General features: G+C 63.1%; 1 protein-coding gene across 1 annotated transcript; it reads right to left on the reverse strand.

Moving 5' to 3' along the window:
- Positions 1 to 438: 438 nt before the first annotated feature.
- Positions 439 to 10,236, reverse strand: GATA5 (GATA binding protein 5). The gene is made up of 6 exons (XM_077161568.1): positions 9,696 to 10,236; positions 8,456 to 8,631; positions 2,730 to 2,855; positions 1,928 to 2,015; positions 1,465 to 1,589; positions 439 to 1,152 (listed from the first exon to the last, which is right to left on the reverse strand). Exons 1-6 carry the CDS (start codon positions 10,204 to 10,206, stop codon positions 997 to 999), a joined length of 1,182 nt encoding a protein of 393 aa, XP_077017683.1. The 5' UTR covers positions 10,207 to 10,236; the 3' UTR covers positions 439 to 996.
- Between the last annotated feature and the right edge of the window lie 7,283 nt (positions 10,237 to 17,519).

Raw genomic sequence — 17,519 nt, forward strand, 5'->3', positions numbered from 1 at the left:
GCCCGCAGCTGTTTCAGGTAGTTCACAGTGCTTTTTAAGATTTTGAATCAATTTGGAGATTAAAAAAAAAAAAAAAGCTTTAAATTGAAAGATTTCACAGTAAGAAAATATCCACACCCCTGGCCTCCTGGGGCAAATGAGAAGGTGCTGTTGGTGGGTGGGTGTGGCTGTCCGTGTGGCCAGTGAGCCCCAGCTCCCCACCCCTCCCTACCGCTTCCTGGGCCTCATGGTGGCAGCGGCCACTCAGCGTGGGTGGGGGTCAGCGTAGGAGGCTAGTCTACCAGCAAGGGGGGGCTGTGAACGGAAAATAGCTGCTGGGCCTACTCGTGCTGGGACACCAAGATGACACTGGCCACAGTCACCCCACCGCCAGCCCTGTCGGAGCCCGGGTACGGACACCTTACTGAGTCTGTCAGAAATGGCCACGACACACAGATCTGTCAGAACAAGCCTTTTACTGCCACCTCTGGGAAAATTGTCTGAATAAATACACATGTCCCCAGTGACCACAGGGCTGAGGCTTCCCCTTGGGGGCAGCATCCCTGCAGTGCACGACACACACGCCTGCCCGTGGCAGTGCTGCTCCCATGCGAGACGAGTCCTTTGGCCAGGGCCTGTGCCTCAGACCCGGGGAACAGACCCCACGGCCTTGGGGGTCCCCACATTTGGCTGCCCCCCTCCCTGGCCTTGCCCCTTGGCTGCATCTGTGTCCACTCGATCCTGCCATACACCCGTAGGTCCGGGTTGGTCCAGCTGCTTTGGCCCATGGACCTGGGGATGGTGAGCGGTGACAAGAGACACCTCAGGCTGCAGAGTGCCCAGGGTGGGGTAGGGCCTCCGCTGCCCAGGTGCTTGTGCCCTCGTCCCACCACCCTTGCTCCTGCAGGGCCTCCCCGCGCTGTGCCGAGGGCCCAGCCTTGCCGGGCAGTGTGTGGTGTGCTCTGCTGAGCTCCAGCGGAGTGGGCACGAGGCAGGGTCCGCGTGCTCTGCTGGGGTCTAGGCCAAGGCCAGCGTACACCAGGCTTCCTGGCGCAGGCCCCTGCCTAGGCTGGCCTGGGGGGCCAGGGCCGCAGGGGGCAGGGCAAAGTCCTCAGGCTCGAACTTGAACTCCAGGTGGCTGGGGGTCAGAGTGTCATCCAGCTGGCTGGAGGCCTGCAGCGAGGGGATCATGAGAACTGTACCACAGCCCCAGAACAGGCCGCTTCACCCTAAGGGACCCCGGTCCCTGGAATGGGGGGACGCCTGTGGTGTGCACTGGGCAGTACCGCTCTTGGGGTAGGGCCACCGTGCCTATGATGGAGACTGTCATATGCCCAGCCCTGAGACCAGGGAGCAGCCCGTGGGGAGTGAGAGCCCAGGTTGGGGTAGGGGCAGGTCTGACCTGGCCAGGGAATCAGGGAAGGCTCCCCTGAGGAGGCTCCTGGGAATTGGGCCTGGGCACCCTGCCCCACGCCAACCCCTCACCTGGGAAGCAATGCAGGGGTTGGGACACGTCGGGGATGCCAGGCTACGCTCGGGTTTTGAAGTGGCCGACGAGCTCTCGGGGTTAGGGACCGAGGACTGGGAGGTGGTGGTGCTGGCTGTGGGCCCTGCGGAGGGGAGTGTCCACAGAGGGTACAGAGCTGGCCGCACCTTCCTGCTGCAGCCATCTCCTGCCCTCTGCACCTGGCCCAGAGAGGCGCAGGGACCTCTCAAGGTCACGCAGAGACGGCTGGGTGCTGGGTGAGCGTGTGCCGCCCTGACCCCCAGGCTCCCCCCAGGCGTTTGTGTTTGGGAAAAGCTGTGACCAAACCAAGCCTCCACCTCTCTACAGTAGAACTGTCCACAGCAGAGGCTCTCCCTTGGGGAGAACGTGGCCCCAGGGGGGCCAGGCTGATAGAGGGCGGAGGGACCTCCTGGGGAACCCCACCCCAGCCCACCCACACACCTGCTGAGCCCTTGGCCTTCGCTGTGTTCTTAGGCTTCCGCTTCCGTGTCTGGATGTTCTCCTTCTTCATTGCCAGAGGCCGCGGCACCTGGGGGTGGGGAGGGATGGGCAGCTGGTCCCCACCCTGTGGGTCTCCTCCCTGGGTTACCTGGAGGACTGACTGACCCTCCAGGTCCTGACTGGCCATATGCCGCCCCTCAGCCTGGCTCCTGCCCCAGTGTGCCCACGGCTGGGAGGGGGTGACCATGGGGGGCTGGGCGCCCAAGCCCACATCCCACAATGAATGCCCGTGGGCGCCACAGCTCAGCCCTGGGCCTCCTGCCCCGTCTGCACAGTGGGAGTGATGGTAATGGTGCTGTAACTGGGTGTGGTGTGAGCAGTCGGCAGGGCCACATGTGTATCGTGAGTGTAACACACCTGGTATAGGAGCCGGCCTGTGGCAGCGCCCAACACCTCGCCAACCCCACCCAGCCCGGTTCCTCCTGGAGGAGCCCCTTCTGGGCTCAGGCCCCAAACCGAGGCCTCCCACCTTAATCCCATGTTGCCCCTCCCCCATGGGGCGCCCCCTGCAGGCTCCCTCCCCCAGCAGAACCCCATCCCCCAGGGACCCTCCTCCCCCAGGGGCCCAGCTCCTCCTGCAGGCTCCCTCCTTTTGCAGGTTACTCCCCCTGAGGCCTTTCACCTCTGGGCCCCCTCTGCCTCAGGGCAGCCCCTCCCTCTACAGCCCCCCTTTCTCTGTAGAGCCCCTCCACCTCCCCCAGGACCCCCCCGGGCCCCCCACCGCCCGTTGGGCCCTGCTCACCCCGTGCAGCTTCGTGTAGAGGCCGCAGGCATTGCACACGGGCTCGCCCTCCGCATTCCGCCGCCACAGCGTGGTATTGGTTGTGCGGCAGTTGGTACAGCACAGTCCAGCCCGGCGGGACGAGGACTGTGGGGACAGGAGGTTACTGTGAGCCCCACGCTGGGGGAGGGGCTTAGAAGGCCTCAGGGGGATGTGGCAGGACTTGAGGCCCTGAGGGCCTGGCTGCAGCTGTGGCCCATGATCGCCAAACAGAGCATGAGGGATGGAAGCTAGACTCAGGAGGGACCGGCATCCATGCCTGGGACTGCGCAGGGCTGGGTGGGAAGGTGTCCGAGAGAGCTAAGGCTGGGCTTTAACCTAAATTTCTGTGATGGGGCAGCATCCCCAGAGGCTACAAGAGACCTTCAGGTCCCACTGGCCCCTGCCTCTGCAGACTTGGGGCTCTGAGTCTGTCGGTGCTGCTCTCGGCACTCTAGGTCAGAACTCTCCATGGCTCCCCATTGCTCTCTGGATGGAGGGCTGGGAGCATCGAGGCCTGTCTTACAGCTCTGTGTACCTCACAAAGCAAGAAGGGACCCATCAAGCCCCTTCCCACGACCCTCCCTGTACTCCGTAACCCCCGGACCCTGCTTAGCGCCAGGTCCAGGGACCCCCACATTCAAGAGGCCAAGGTGAGACCCAGGCCCCGCCCCCCCACCGCAGCCCGACTGCTCCTGTCCTCCGCTGGCACAGTCCCCACCTGGCCTGGCCTGTGCCTCTCACCCAGAGCCCGGAGATGACACTGCAGGTCTCCACCCAGTCACACCTGGTTCAGGGTATTTCAGTGGCCCTCAGGGTGGTCGGGACAGTCCCCAGGGACAAGGTCGCCCACTCAAAGCTCACTCTAAGGGCCAAGCCTCCGCCTCTGCCTTCTGTGATCCAGGACCTAGCCAGAGGGTGAGCAGAAAGGACAGAGCCAAAGCCAAGCCACAAGGAACTGTCCTGGAGTGGGGGCGAGTGGACCCAGAGCCTGCCTCAGTTTCCCCATCTGCTGGAATGCTTTCAGGACCCTCCCTGCTGGATGCGGAGCCTCAGCTGCCCACCTGCCCCAACCAGGTCATTTTCAGTTGGCCAAGGGAGTGGGCTGCCCCCCTGGCAGTGGCCTGGGAGGAAGTGCAGGTGGCTGTCCCATACCTGCATGGCCCCTGCCCCAGGGACCGGAGGGACATTCTCTGGAGCTAACCCAAAGAGAAAGTCTGAGACCAAAATGTCACCTTGCCCTGCTCTCCCAGCCCTGGGCAGCGGCCCTGTAGAGGCCACTGAGAATGACCATTTAATCTAGAGCTCGGGCTCTGGTCCCCAGGTTGGACACTACCCCAGGCTTTGTGACGAAAGGCCAAAAGGAAAGGATGAGGCTAGAGGCCAGAGCAGGAGCGGCTGGGTGGCTCAAGAGGGACCCTGGGCCAGCATCCCCTGACCCCACCATCCGTCCATCCATCCATCCATCTTCCTGAAGGGGAGGAAGGCCTTGGGGCCTCCCTGGGGGCTGTCGGATTTAGGAGAAAAACAAAACAAAACAAAACAGGATGCACAGTTGAATGTGCATTTCAGATAAGCAGTGAGTACTCTGTATAAGTATGTCCCATGCGCTCTCTGGGACATATTTAGGCTAAAAATATGACCTGCTATTTACTTGAAATTCACATTTGACCAGGGGTCCTAGGTGCTACCTGCAGCCCTCGCCTGCCCTCTTGGACCCGTCTCTGTCCCTGGCCTGGTGGGCACCAGGTGCCCCCACCTTCAGTCACACACAGTGCCCTCGGTGGACCCACGGCTCCCAGAGGCGGTGGGGGTGATGACAGGCCCCGAATCACAGCCTGCCCTCTCGGACCCGTCTCTGTCCCTGGCCTGGTGGGCACCAGGTGCCCCCACCTTCAGTCACACACAGTGCCTTCGGTGGACCCACGGCTCCCAGAGGTGGCAGGGGTGATGACAGGCCCTGAATCACAGAGTGGATGCCACCTCCAGCCAGGCCCCCCACAGGACACGGGACCACATGCTGACCAGGCTGCACAGGGTAGCGTGCTTTTCAACAGCAAGTATACACACACACACGCACCCCCCCCCACAGTTATGCCTCCCCAGGGACTCACATGGCTACCCACAACTGTACACATGTGCACACACACACACACGTATTTCTACATACACACATACATGTACACACATGCACCCCACATGTACACTCACACCCCACACATACACCCCTCAAATGCACAAGCACCCACACATACACATGCTCCACCCCCCACACCCCCACGGAAGAGGCTATGCTATGCACATGTGACCGGGGATGAGGGGGAGACGAGAGCAGGTGGCCTGCCCGGGACACTTGTGTAGAAAACAAAGGCCAGGAGCACGAGTGCCCACTGCCCACCGCCCACACCCCTGAGTGTGCAAGGAGAAATCTGGAAGCCATATTTTGGGTGTTTTTTTTTTTTTTTTAATGTGCATGTTTTAATTTCATAAAATTAAAAAAAGAGCAAAAATAGAATGACTCTAGGATTCCCAAAGGCTTCCTCTCTCTCTTTCTCTGTGCCCTCACCAGGCTACCATTACAGGTGGGAAACTGAGGCTCAAAAGCTGAAGGGCCCGAGGACACAGGGGGTCCTGGACTGGACGGAACCACCTCCTCAGCTGAGCTGTTCCAGGCCAGCACGGGCACCCCAGGGACCCCATGCCCGAGGGACACACGGAGCTCCCATCTGTCCTTCCTCACTGCCCCCCAGGCAGCCAGGCCACGCTCAGAGCACCCCCGGCCCCCTCCAGGTCTGCCGGCTAGATCTCCCCACTGGATTTCTTCTTTTTCCGTTTGCTCTTTTCAAAAGAAGTTAAACTTGAAGGTCCACTCAACAGTGACGCCGCCCTTGCCACTGGCCCAGAGCCCCCCAGCAAAGCCGGGCAGCAGGGAGGATGGGGCCGGGGGAGGACAGAAGGCAAGGGCCGAGCCCCAACTGCAGGGTCCAGGAAAACTTTGAAAAGTGAAAGCTGCAGCTCCCAGGTGCCTGGTGGGGAGCAGTGTTCTTGAAGCAGTCCCACATGGCCCAGGGGCCACAGCCATAGGCTCCCCATGGGGCCCTCCTGGCTCTCCTGGGTGTAGGCGTGGTGATGATGGTGGAAGAGACTTGACCGTTTAACTGCCTCTTCTCAGGATGAGGAAAAAAGGGCCTTGGGGCCCAGGATTTGTGAGGCTGCACAGCAACCCCAGAGGCAGGGCTGGGGGCATTGAAAGCATGGCCCCCCTGGCAGCAGGTACCCCTGGGGCTGACCTTGGGCTTTCCGCCCCCTGTGCACCCCCTCTGCCCTTGCTGCCGGCTCCAGTGCCCTGTGGGTGCATTTGCACGTATGGGCTGGACTCAGAGAGCACCTGGCCATGTCTACCCAGTGCCCAGGTGAGCAGGAGGGAGGGCAGACGTGGGTGTGTCACTGTGGACCTCCCCTGCCCTTGGGGACAACCTCAGTAGACTTTTGGGATACATGCTCTTGGTGAGCCCCTCCAGAGCGTGAGTTCTGGCTGCACCGGAGGTGGGGGAGGGGGCAGTTCTGGGATGATGGGGGTGACCTGCCCGGCTCTCATCTCAGGGCTCATCCAGGGTCCACACAGCCTGGAAAGAGCCTGCCATGACCCACCACCAGGCCAGCGCTGGGGCCAAGCCCCCTGGGTCACAGGGCAGGGGCCCCGGTACACGTCAGACGAAAGCCCTGTGGTCCTGCTCAGCAGGAGACTGGAGCAAGGGGTGGGGCACCATGAACAGCCCCGACCTGGCCATCATGCCCACTTTCTGGGTGTTCCACACTCAGTCTGCGTGGGTTTGAGGATGTGGGGAGTGAGCAGGGACGCAGAGGTCCCAGCACAAGGGGGCGCTGAGCCCATCCCAGCCCCACACACGCCAGGTCCCCAGTTCCTGTAAGGGCTCGCCAGAGCCACACGCCAGCCAAGCCTGTGTACACCGGGTGTTTGACTGAATCCTACGGGGTAGGGCAGTCACCAGGGTCCGCTCTCTATTTCTCAGGCTCAAAGAACTTGGGACCAAGCCCTCCCCCCTACTTCTGCTTGAGCCAGAAGCCCCAGAGCCTGCCTCAGCCAGAAGCCCCAGGAGGAGGGCAAGGGGCCTGAGTGGGGGCCGCCCAGCTGCGCCTGAGTCTGGGGTTGGCCCTGCAGGAGCTGTGTGTGGGGGAGTTGCTACAAGGCCCTGCCTGGGCTGTTGGCTGCAGCCCTGTATCCCTGCAGCCCCTCCCCAAAGCAGGAACCTTCTCCTGGGGGGGGGTGAGGCTGACCCTGGGGGGAGGGGAAGGAGGGAGGTGGGCTCTCACCCAACCCCTTCTCCTGCCCACCAGTGTGTCCTCAGCGTCCAGTTCAGGCCTGGCCCGCTGGAGCTGGCCGCCTGCTGTGGGGTGGGGTCTGGGGGCAGAGGGGCCCAGCTTTCAGTCCTACAGATCTGGGGAGTGTTCTCTTCCCTTCCCATCCTAGCCTCAGTTTCCCTGCCAGGAAAGCACACACAGGGGGTGGTCAGTGATCCCTGGAGCAGACCCTGTGTGTGGGGGGAACCAAGAGGGGGATGTGGACTCTCAGGGTACCCCCTCCCTTGAGAGACACAGTTTGGGTGGAAGGGAGCTGGGGAGACCAGCAAGCCCCAAACCATGGGGACCTTGGGGGAAGGAGAACCTGCTCCCTCCAACTGTTCAGCCCAGTCGGTCCTGCTGGGGGACTCTGCAGGGGTCCCCACCCCTTGTGGGGTCGGGCCCAGCGCCCCCCCCCCCCCCCACAGCCCAGGACCACTGCTGGGCAAAAGTCTCAGAGCTGAGACCCACACCAGTAGCAGCCACGAACCTGTGATGCCCAGACCCCTGGAGCCCAAGACCAGTGGCCCTGCGGGGAGGGCTTGGCGCCCCTAGGACACTCGCTGAGGAGCCTGGGGGCCTGATCACTGTAAACAGCTTTCCAGCCCACTATCCAGACACACAGGCCATCCTATCTGTAAAATCAGTTGAACAGCCAAGTTTGCCGTGAAACGGTAACTTTAAAGCCTTTGCCCAGCTCCAGGGGGCTCTGTCTTGCAGGGGTGGGGAACAGGCAAAAATCTGGGCCCTAAAGTCCCCCACTGCCTACCACCACCGCCACCCCCGGAGGAAACAAAAAACGAAAACAAGTTGGACCCAAGGCTGCAGCCACAGGCATGTCCCTGCTCCTCCCCTTCCCTGTGGTGTGGGGTGGGCGACCCCCAGGCCCACCGAGAGGCCCGCGATTTTCAGGTTTCAGATGGCTGCCATCTTCCCCTGGAGCGCCATCGGGGTGGGGTCCCCGTGGGCCGACCCAGGCCGCAGCAGCCGCCGCGGGTCCAGGGCAGCCGCTCCTCACGCGCCCTCCGTGCACAGCACCCGGGGCGGCCCGAGCATAGCGAGCCGGGCGCCCGAAGCTGCCCCTGCCGGGATCTCAGCGACGCAAAACAGCGCCGAGACCCCCGCGCCGCAGCCTCCCGGGTCCCCGAGAAGGCGCTGCAGGTCCAACGGGAGGGCCAGCCCCACGTGGTCCCGCATCCTGTGCGAGGCGCCCCGACGCCTGGTCCGCGGTCCCCGGCTCCCTCCCGCCTCTCCCAGATCCTTCGGTGCGCGCCGCCAGGAGCCGCCGGCCGGGCCGGAGTAACCCGGCTCGCTCCCTCCCGCCGGTCCGCGGGAGCCGCACTCACCAGGCGTTTCTGAGGCCGCACGAGAGGCCGGTTGACGCCGTTCATCTTGTGGTAGAGGCCGCAGGCGTTGCACAGGTAGTGGCCGGTGCCGTCCCGGCGCCACAGCGGCGTCGATAAGGCCCCGCAGTTGACGCATTCGCGACCCTCGCCGGGGAAGTCCTCCAAGAAGTCCGACACTGCGGGACAGGCAGGTCGTGGGCCAGCGTCCCGCACCTCTGCCTGGCTGCTGCGCCTTTCTTTTGCCTTAATCTCGTTTTAAAACGTATCTACTAGTTTATTTTCGGTTTCAAAATCCATTTTTAATTGATAAGCCAAAAAGGCTACCCGAGACCTCTCGGAGCCAGCTTCTAGAGCTAATTTCTGACCCCCAGGAGGCCCCAGCGTCTACACCCGCCGCGGAAGGCGCCCAAAGGACCGACACCCGGCGCCTTCGCTCCACCCGGAAGGGCTGCGGCCCACACCTCGGCCCCTCAACCTTGTCCTCGTCCTCGCAAACTGGAGCCACCCGGGCGGCGACGAAGGCCCGCGGGCGTCAGGGCGACTGTACCAGAAGTTTCGGTCGGGATCGACTCGCCCCTTCCAGGCGGCGCCAGACGCCCGGGGCGAGGGACTGCGGGATCGATCACTGCCCGGCCGGGACGGGTGCCGGGGGCCGGGTTTGGGCAGGGGAGGCAGTGCGGAGCCTCCCGGGAAGGCGAGATGCGCCAGCAGGGGTCCCTGCGGGTCTCAGCCGCGCTTCCCTGGGCAAAATATACGGGTTCCCGACTCAGAAACCGGCCCGAAATCTGATTATCCAAACTTCTACCCTCAAGAGCCTCTGAAACCAGGCCTCAAATTAGCAGATGTAAACATTCTAGAACCAGGAGAGGAAAGTGGGGAATTACTTCAATAAACTGCTATTTTGACTTCAAAAAAAATTAATTTCCAAACTGATTTCATAAAAATGTTCAAGGCCTTAAACTCTAAATCAGGGTGATCCAGAATGCTCTTTGGGGTTCGGATGAATGCAGGGTAGAAATACATATGCTTCCTTACTAAAGTGAAAGAAGTAATTCTGGGCGCTGTGCTATTGCCTGGGACGGGTGGGGAGAGGCCGAGGTTGCATTCCGCGAGGTCTCCGACCCCACAGGGAAGGATCCCGAGTGGAAGTTTCTGACTTTGCGGCCGCGGAGGCATTTCGCAGGGTGCGGGTTGGCAGCCAGACCTTGTCAGCGGACCCGACCCCCCAGCCCGCACTCACCGAAGGCGGCCCTGCGGCCCTGCAGACCGTGTAGGACGCTGCTGTCGAAGGGGCCGGCGGCCCAGGGCGGGGCCACGTCGGGGTTCACGTAGGCCGGGTAGGCACTGGGGTATGAGGCGCCCATTGGCCGCCCGAGCGGGGCCGGGTACTGCTCGCGACCCAGCAGGGTGCCCTGGTAGGCACCGCCGTCCCGGACTCCGGCGCCGCCGGGCCCCGGGGAACTGTGAGCGAACGGGAACGCCGAGGCCCCGGGCTGCTGCGCCGGCGGCGGGTGCGGGCTGCCCGCGCCGAACGCTGACGAGTCTGCCGCCGCCTGCGACCAGCCGGAGTGCGCGGCGAGCGCGGGGGGCTGCGGGCCCGGCTCGCACGCGGGCAGGTAGGACAGCATGGAGGGGACGCGCGCCGGCGGCATGAACACCGGGGAGCCAGCGCCTGGAGCGTGCAGGAGTGAGCCCGAGTCGGCGTAGGCGGTCTGGCCGGGGCTCGAGGCCAGCGCCAAGCTTTGGTACATCTTCCCGGGCGCGGCCTTGACCTGCAGGGAGGGGGCACCGGCGTGAGGTCACGGTGGCTCTGTGTCCCCCGCCGCGCTGGGGCCAGCCAGGTGGGCGCGCTCCTCACTCCCCAGCACTGCCGGGCCCAGCGCAGCTCCCAGGACCGGCGTGGAAAGACAGCGGGGTCGGTCCCGAGAGGCCTCCAGGCGGGACTAAGAGGCCAATCCACCCCTTCCACTGCCGGGGCCCGGGGTACCGGGGGAGGGGGGCGTGGTGCGGACTGAGAAGGCCTGGCCAACGCGTGGGCGGGGAGCAGGGCCTCCGACCCGGCCCCGCGGCGCTAGGAGGGGGCAGACTCGGCTGGGGCACTCACCCGCGGGTCGAGGGGCCCAGGCCCAGGCCGGCGGGCGCGGCGGGCGCGGTGGGCCTGCGAAAGGCGCGCCGGACACTGGGAGCCAGGGACGGCGCGGCTCTGCAGGGAATCCCGGGCGCTCGAGCCGCCCCTCGGCCGCCCCGCCCCGGCCCGCCCCCGCCGCGCCGCCCCTACCCTTCCCTTCCCTTCACTCCCCGCGGGGTCAGCGCCAGGGCTCCGGCCGCGGCGCCACGTGACCCCAGTCCGCCGGGCCCGTCGCGCTCGGCGGGAAATGCGACAGGGACGCAGACGTGGAGCCCCGCAACGACACAGGCGACCTGAGCAGGCCGGGTCGGGGGGAGTCAGATGCAAAGGCTTAATTTTGTTGGGGCGATTCGCGGATCCGCCCTCCCTCCCCCTCGCCGGCCAGGGACTGCGGCCCGGGTGGCTTAGCATCTCAGTCTGGAGTTCCGGGTGCACTCCTGGACTCGGGTCTCGCGCAGGGCTCCGGCCCACCTGGATCGGCCTCAGGGCCAGTGCCTGTGCGTGGTCTAGCGGAAGCCCCATAATTTCCTCTAGTTCTGGGCAAAAAGGGTGACTGGGAATTGGCGGTTTCCAACTGGGAGCAGGAGTGGGATCTGTAAGCATTCCCCAGGTCCCCAAGGCCCCAGTCCCCCTCCTGGGTGGCAGTTCAGTGGCGCCCCAGGCCAAGCTTGAGGAGTGCCTAGGTCTGTCAGACCTCCCTGAAGGCCCTGCGTGTGCTGCAGGCGACTCCGGCACAGACGGTACTGTGCACAGCTCCAGCGATAGCCACGCCAGTTTGAGGCCTTAGCTGGGCTCATCTGGTGGCCTGGGGCAGCGGCCCTTGGAACCCTAAATGTGTTTCGTTTTCAGAAAAAACTATGCGGGTCCGGGGTGTGGGCGCTGGATTGTACCCAGGTGGAAGAGGAAGAGCCTGTGGAGCGGGTGTGGACGCAGGGTACCGGGAAGCGCAGGAGGGCTGGCTGGGGGGCAGCAGGAGGAGAGGGACCTTGTGGTGGGCACGGAAGTGACACTGAGTCCTGATGGGCCTCCACGGTGGGTGATCCGGGCCCTAGGGCGCTGCCGGCTGCTGGTGGAGTCGGGGTGGCCCGGGAACTCCGTCCTCGGCATGCGCGCTCCTCTTCGCTGGCAAGAGATTGATTCCAGGGGCGAGTTGCCGGCTGCCGGGGACTAAATGTCCGGGCGCGAGTTGCGGGACTAAATGGACATGCACGGGCCCCCCCTTGCACCCCGGGCCTGGGGACCTCCCTGACCCTGCCCATGGCGGCGGGATCTGCGGCAGCGCCGTCGACTCAGGAGCGCGTGCCACTGGGAGGGGAAGCGGGGCACCTTCAGCGCCTCCTTTATACCCCCTTTCCTTTAGGCTCACACTCCCCCCCCCCCACACTCATACACACCCTCCTCCGTCCTGTCTCGGTTTCAGGGCCCAGGGTTCAAGCTGCCAATGGCCATGATCGCCGCCCCCAGCTGGACCCTTTGGCGCCGCCGACCCCCTTCTCCTCCTCGCCTCCCATCCCAGACTTCATCTGTGCACCTCCCTCTCTCCCTCTTCAGCAGTGCTCCCCAAAAGAGTGGGGAGGGGTCCCGTATGGTCAAGGGGACTGGAAGCTTGCTGGCCCGGGCACCACACCAGGCGTGGGCATGGGTGGGTCTGACGGGGGCTCCCACCAGGCCTAGTGCAGAGGGTAAAGCTGGTGGCAGCAGATTGGCCCTCAGCGCCCCATCATAGTAAAGCTTAAATGAGACAGAGTGAAGCAAAGTGAAAAAGGGGACTGGGAACCGAGATCCACCCCCAAAGAAGGTCTAGGGGAAAGCAGGAAAGCTCCTCAGCAAACCCTTTCCTGGAGTCCTGTGGGTACCTGATGGGGGGTGGGGGGAAGGGCACCTGGACTTTTTCCTTGTAATAAGCCCTGACGAGACTTGGGATGGCAAATATCCTTGGTGTGCCTCCTCCCATCTCAGTGTTAAGAGGTGGGTGCTATTATTATACTTTCATCTACCCCCGGGAAACTGGAACAGAGAGGGTGGCCAATGTGCCCAAGGTCACACAGCTAGCAATTAAACAGGGCATTTAAAACAAACGAAGAGTACAAAATAAGACAACCTCCAGGTGCTGGCAGATGGTTATTTTTTTTCTGAATTAACAATTCTCTAAAATGGACATGTATTATTCTTATAATTAAAATCATGCTACTTAAAAAGGCCTGGACTGTATGGCTAGGAGCAGTTGCGGGAATAGGGGTGGGGCAGCAGGAAGGGAGTGAGGGAAGGATATGCCTGCCCAGAGCCAGACCCTGGGCAGGGCAGCCTGGTGGATGTTCAGGGCTCTTCTAGCACTGTACTGCCTAAACATCTGTCAACTTTCCCGGGAGGTGGCTGCTGTGGCCAGCAGTAGACCCTGGGATGGGGAGAGGGTGGGGGTGGGGGTGGGGGACACTGTGACAGCATGTGGGCTACTTCACAGGTCTCTTCAACTTGAGCAAAAAGTGAAGAGCCTTGATCAAAACTACAAAGCTAGGATGGCCGACCTGCCCAACCACCCCTACCCCCACAAGTCGCCTTCTGATATCAAACCCATCCCCCAGGTTCCCTGAAGTCCTTGGGAGCCAGGTACCTCCAGCCCACCAGGAGTTCTCCCCCTAGGGATCTCCTTCACTGGCCTGCCACCCCTGCTTCCCCATCCGGCAGCAAACCTCTCTCTCTCTTAGGCCTCAGCTCCTGCTCCTCTCCCTTCCTTTGCTCCCCTTCTCTGCATGCTAAACTCCTACACATCCCTCAAGACCAGGCCTGCATGACCCCTCCTGTCTATGGCTTTCACTACCTTGCACCTCTTCATGTTGTGTGGACCGAGGGCCACGTGCTCCTGTCCTGCCTCCCCAGCAGAGGCAGAGCTCCAGAGGGCAGCTTGGGGGGCTGCAGGTCAGAATGGGTCCAGGCTCAGCCTTGCTGTCTCCTAGCTGGGTGACCTTGGGTGAGTTACTGTCCTCTGTAAATGGGGATGACAATTGTGTCCACCCTTCACAATGGCTTTTGGGGCAAATTAGCGAGACTAGGCTGCAACAGCATCTGCTTGGGGGTGGGCACACAGAAGGCCATCCAAATGCTTGGGGAAGAGGGGAGGAGAGCCGGAGGGGGAGGGGCTGTGTTGGCTGTGGCCGAGCCAGGTTGGTTGGTTGAGAGCTTGGAGGGGCCCGGCCCTGGAGCAGTGTAGCTGGAGCTGGCGAGGGAAGCATAGGAAGGGCTTTCTGCCCCAGAAATCAGCTTTAGGGTGACCACCCCCCATAACTTCCCTGGCTCAGTGGGACCCCCTCTCTGGGGATCCTGCCAGGGTTGGACAGGACTGACAAGTCTCAGAGGTAGGACCCCACCCCCACCCCCAGGGAGATAAGAGGGTTGCAGCGTTAACCCCCTGGTAGCCAGACAAAGTTGAATTCCCATGATTCCTGGGCTGTAAGGGGGTCTGTGTGTTGATCGGGCCTCGGGGAATGTGAGGTCCAGGGCCTGAGTGGCTGGGGTGGGGTGGGGTGAGGGGATGGGGGCAGGGGAAGGGACAGGCTCCCGCCAGTCTGCCAGGCTCTGGGTTTCATTTCAAGCTGTCACTTGCTCAGCAGCCACCCCCTCCCTGCTCCAGAGCTTGGGAACCTTTAGCTCAGCCACATTTATCGATGGAAAAGAAAACAGGCCCCATTGTTCGGGGGGATAAGAGGGCGTCAGAGCCTCCAGACCAGCTCTCTGGAGAGAACTGGCCTTTCCGGGCGCTGTGCCTCCATTGCTCAACCCTGGGGAATGGGCTCCCAGGAGGGTCCCTTCAGGGTAGAAAGTTCCTTCCTGGTGCTGATCTGAGGCCGGTTTGCCCCAGCCAGCCACCACTGCACATAGCGGGTACTCAGGGATGCTGGTTACCTGGTTACCTGGGAGCCCAAGACAGGGCCAGGGCTTTGCTCTCATGCCTCGAAGGAGGGCCCGGTGTCCAGGAAGCAGCCTCTGGGGATGGGTCCTGGGTTACCTGCAGGAGAGAGGCTGGGCCTGACCTTCCCCTACCTCTCCCTACCAGGGGGCGGGGCTCAGGGAGCTTGACTGGGGCCTCAGGACAGGGCTTTGTCCTTTTGGGAAGGGTCAGAGGAGGGGAGAACCCCCTCTAGACACCGGTAAATCACTGGGTGCAGGCTTTGTCAGTTATTTCAGGAGAGCCCTGCCCCCCTCTCCCCAGACACCTGCTGCCTGCCATGCCTCTGTCCCTCTGTCCCTGGGCTCCTGGGCGGGCCATTGACCCTTCTGAGCCTCCTGGTGAGCTCAGGGCCTTCCCGCCCATCAGGGGAATGAGGCAAAGTCCACGGAGCAGAATCCCAGGCCTTCTCCAGTGCACGCGACTACATTTGCATGAAGTTCAAGACCCAGCCACGCTGACCTGTGGCGGGGTGGGCTGGCGCTGGCTGAGGTGGGGGCAAGGAGTACAGGTGTACACAGGTGTGAGCCCTGCATCCTCGCCTGCCTGCACGGTCTCCTGGTCACTGGGAAGAAAACTCCAGGCCTTCTAATCCCGCCCCCTCCGGGGATTGAGCCATCCCCTGGAACCGGAGCTGCAGGGCGGGCAGTAGCTCCAGCGGGCGTGGAGCCCCAGGCCTCTTCTTAGCCCACTCCCTGCCCCACCCCAGCTGCCCTCATCCAGTCTCCTTCTCCATCATGTCTTAACCCCTTTGGAGCTCACAGCCCATGTTATAGACAAGACCTGCGGCCTGGACAGAAGTGGCTGGCAGCGGCTAAGTCAGGACTCAAACCCAACCTGGGCACTCGGGGATGTCCTCGGCTCCAGTCCACAGCCTCAGCGTTCCAAGGGCCTGAGGAACGCAGAGGAGCCAGCCCTCCGCTAGCCTGCTTGCCCGGGCCCGGGGTGCGCCCTGCCTGCTGAGCAGTCCACCCTGTGGGTGACCTGGCCAGGGCTCTGAGTTGGCGGCCAAGAGAGGGGCCACCAGAAACGAAAGCAGTTTCTGGGCTGCTGTGTCATCTGTGTGACTGAAGCTGGTTTCCAAGGCCTTTCGGGGCTTAGTCTTACAGACAGACAGCCATCACGGGCCAGACCCCAGACTCACTTAGGCGAGAGTCTTCTGGGGAGGGACTCAAAGCCCGTGTGTCTCAGGAGAGCGAGTCAGCTCGCTCCAAGCAGGCTTCTCCCTGCGCCCAGCATGTGGTGAGAAGATCGCACCTGGGCTCTGCCCCAGGGCAGGGACCAGGGAGGAGGGCAGGGCTTTCTGTGCAGGGCTGCAGGGGACGGGAGAGTGACAGCAAGGGGGCCTGGATCCCACTACCCGTGGGGGGGGGGGTCGGTGAGGACAGACAGACAGACAAAGGGCGCTCTCCCTGACATCTATTAACTGTCAGCTCTGCCTGGAGCTTGAGGCCAGGCAGCCTGGTGACCCGAGACAGGCCGTGCCCACCCCCATTCCCACAGTTGAGGCCGGGGAGCTCCCCGCCCTCCTGCTGGAGCCCCTGGCTTGGACGAGAAGATTACAAGTGGAAGCCAGATGCCCCCGGGGCTTGGCGGCGCTGGAGGGGCTCCCCTACGCCCAGCGCCCGGTTCTGTTCTCTGCTCCCGGACCGTCCCCCCTGGGCGGCTCTGCGCTCAGCGTCCATGTCCGTTCCCTCCACCCCCGGGTTTCTGCCGGGAAAGTAACTCGTGCGAAGCCCCCGCCTCGCGCCCCTCACGGAAAGGATGAGCTTGTTCCCGTCGCGGCGGGACAGCATCCGGGGTGGGGAGAGCGAGACCGCAGCGTGGGACGCGCTGAAAACGCTCATTTGAGAAGAGCGACGAAGGTGGCTGGCGCCTCCAGAACTCTGTATTTAAAAAAATAGCCCGCAAGGCTGACCTGTCGTCAGAACAATCGCTCATTCGGTCACTCACTTCACGGTGATGGTGCTCCGGGGAGGGGCTGGAAGGGGAGGAGCGAGAGGAGGAGGAGGGTCTGGAGGGGGAGGGCGGGTCTGTCAGCTCCCCGCGGCTCAGGGTGGGGGGGGGCGGGGGGGGAGCCTCGGCGGGGTGGGGGGAGCCTCAGCGGTGGGGGCAGAGCCCCCGCGGTGGGATGACTCAGTCTGGGAACAGCACGTGCAAAGAATTGGAAGGGACTTTCACCGTCCACGCAGGTTGGCCAGGACATCCGGAGCCCCATTTCATCAAGAACCTCCTGGTGGCCGTGGGTGGTGTCTCCCTAGGACGGTGAGAGCGCCAGCGGCACGGTCCTGCGGGCACACACGGGGTTCCTAGGCCGGTGTCTCCAGGCCAGAAAGTCCCGTGCGGGGCCGTGGGAACCTGACGCAGCGCGGCTCGTTGGTACGCCCTGTGGGACCTGAGCATCTGCGCGTGCTGGGGAGGTGCTGCGCTGACCCGTCTCTGCGGGCGCAGAGGGGCCCAGCTGGTCTCACCAAGACCCTGCAGGAAGGCGGTTCCGGGTGCGGCTGGCGGAGGGCCTGCGACCTGCGGCCTTGGGGAAGGTGCGGTCTGTTCTCAAGGATGCAGGGGACACTTGCGTGCGTCCTTCTCTTACAAGCAGACTCCTTGGATTTCGTGCTGAGTGCTCCTACTGTGCCCAGGAGCCATAGCCTTTCCTTCTACTTCAGTGGAGAGGTTGGGTCCAGCCGCCACTCTGTTCCCCCCTACCCTGGGTCCCTGGGTCCAAGGGTCCCGGAGACAGATGCTCACACTCAATTCCCAAGTGTCCAGGCCCCTGGCTGCTGTTGGGTTGGACACACCTTGTTTGGAAGCTCCCAGAAGATGAAACAACCACAGGCGGCTCAGAAACAACCTCACCACCTCCCTGTCCTCCCCCTTCCCGTTTCCAAAATGAGTTCAGCCGCCAGCTGGAAGAAGGCCTCCCAGGGCCTCTCGTCTGCCCCTAGCCCACAGACCTGCGCTCCTGGAGTGACCAAACCACACTGCCCCGTTTC

Source organism: Tamandua tetradactyla, chromosome 1 (assembly GCF_023851605.1).
Source record: "Tamandua tetradactyla isolate mTamTet1 chromosome 1, mTamTet1.pri, whole genome shotgun sequence".
Lineage (NCBI taxonomy): Eukaryota > Metazoa > Chordata > Mammalia > Pilosa > Myrmecophagidae > Tamandua > Tamandua tetradactyla.

Coding starts and splice junctions, on each gene's coding strand:
- GATA5 (XM_077161568.1), bottom strand. CDS start 10,206: ATGTACCAAAGCTTGGCGCTGGCCTCGAGCCCCGGCCAGACCGCCTAC. Junction 8,632..9,695: donor GGGCCGCAGGGCCGCCTTCG/GTGAGTGCGGGC, acceptor CCTGTCCCGCAG/TGTCGGACTTCTTGGAGGAC. Junction 1,153..1,464: donor ACCCCTGCATTGCTTCCCAG/GTGAGGGGTTGG, acceptor CCCTCGCTGCAG/GCCTCCAGCCAGCTGGATGA.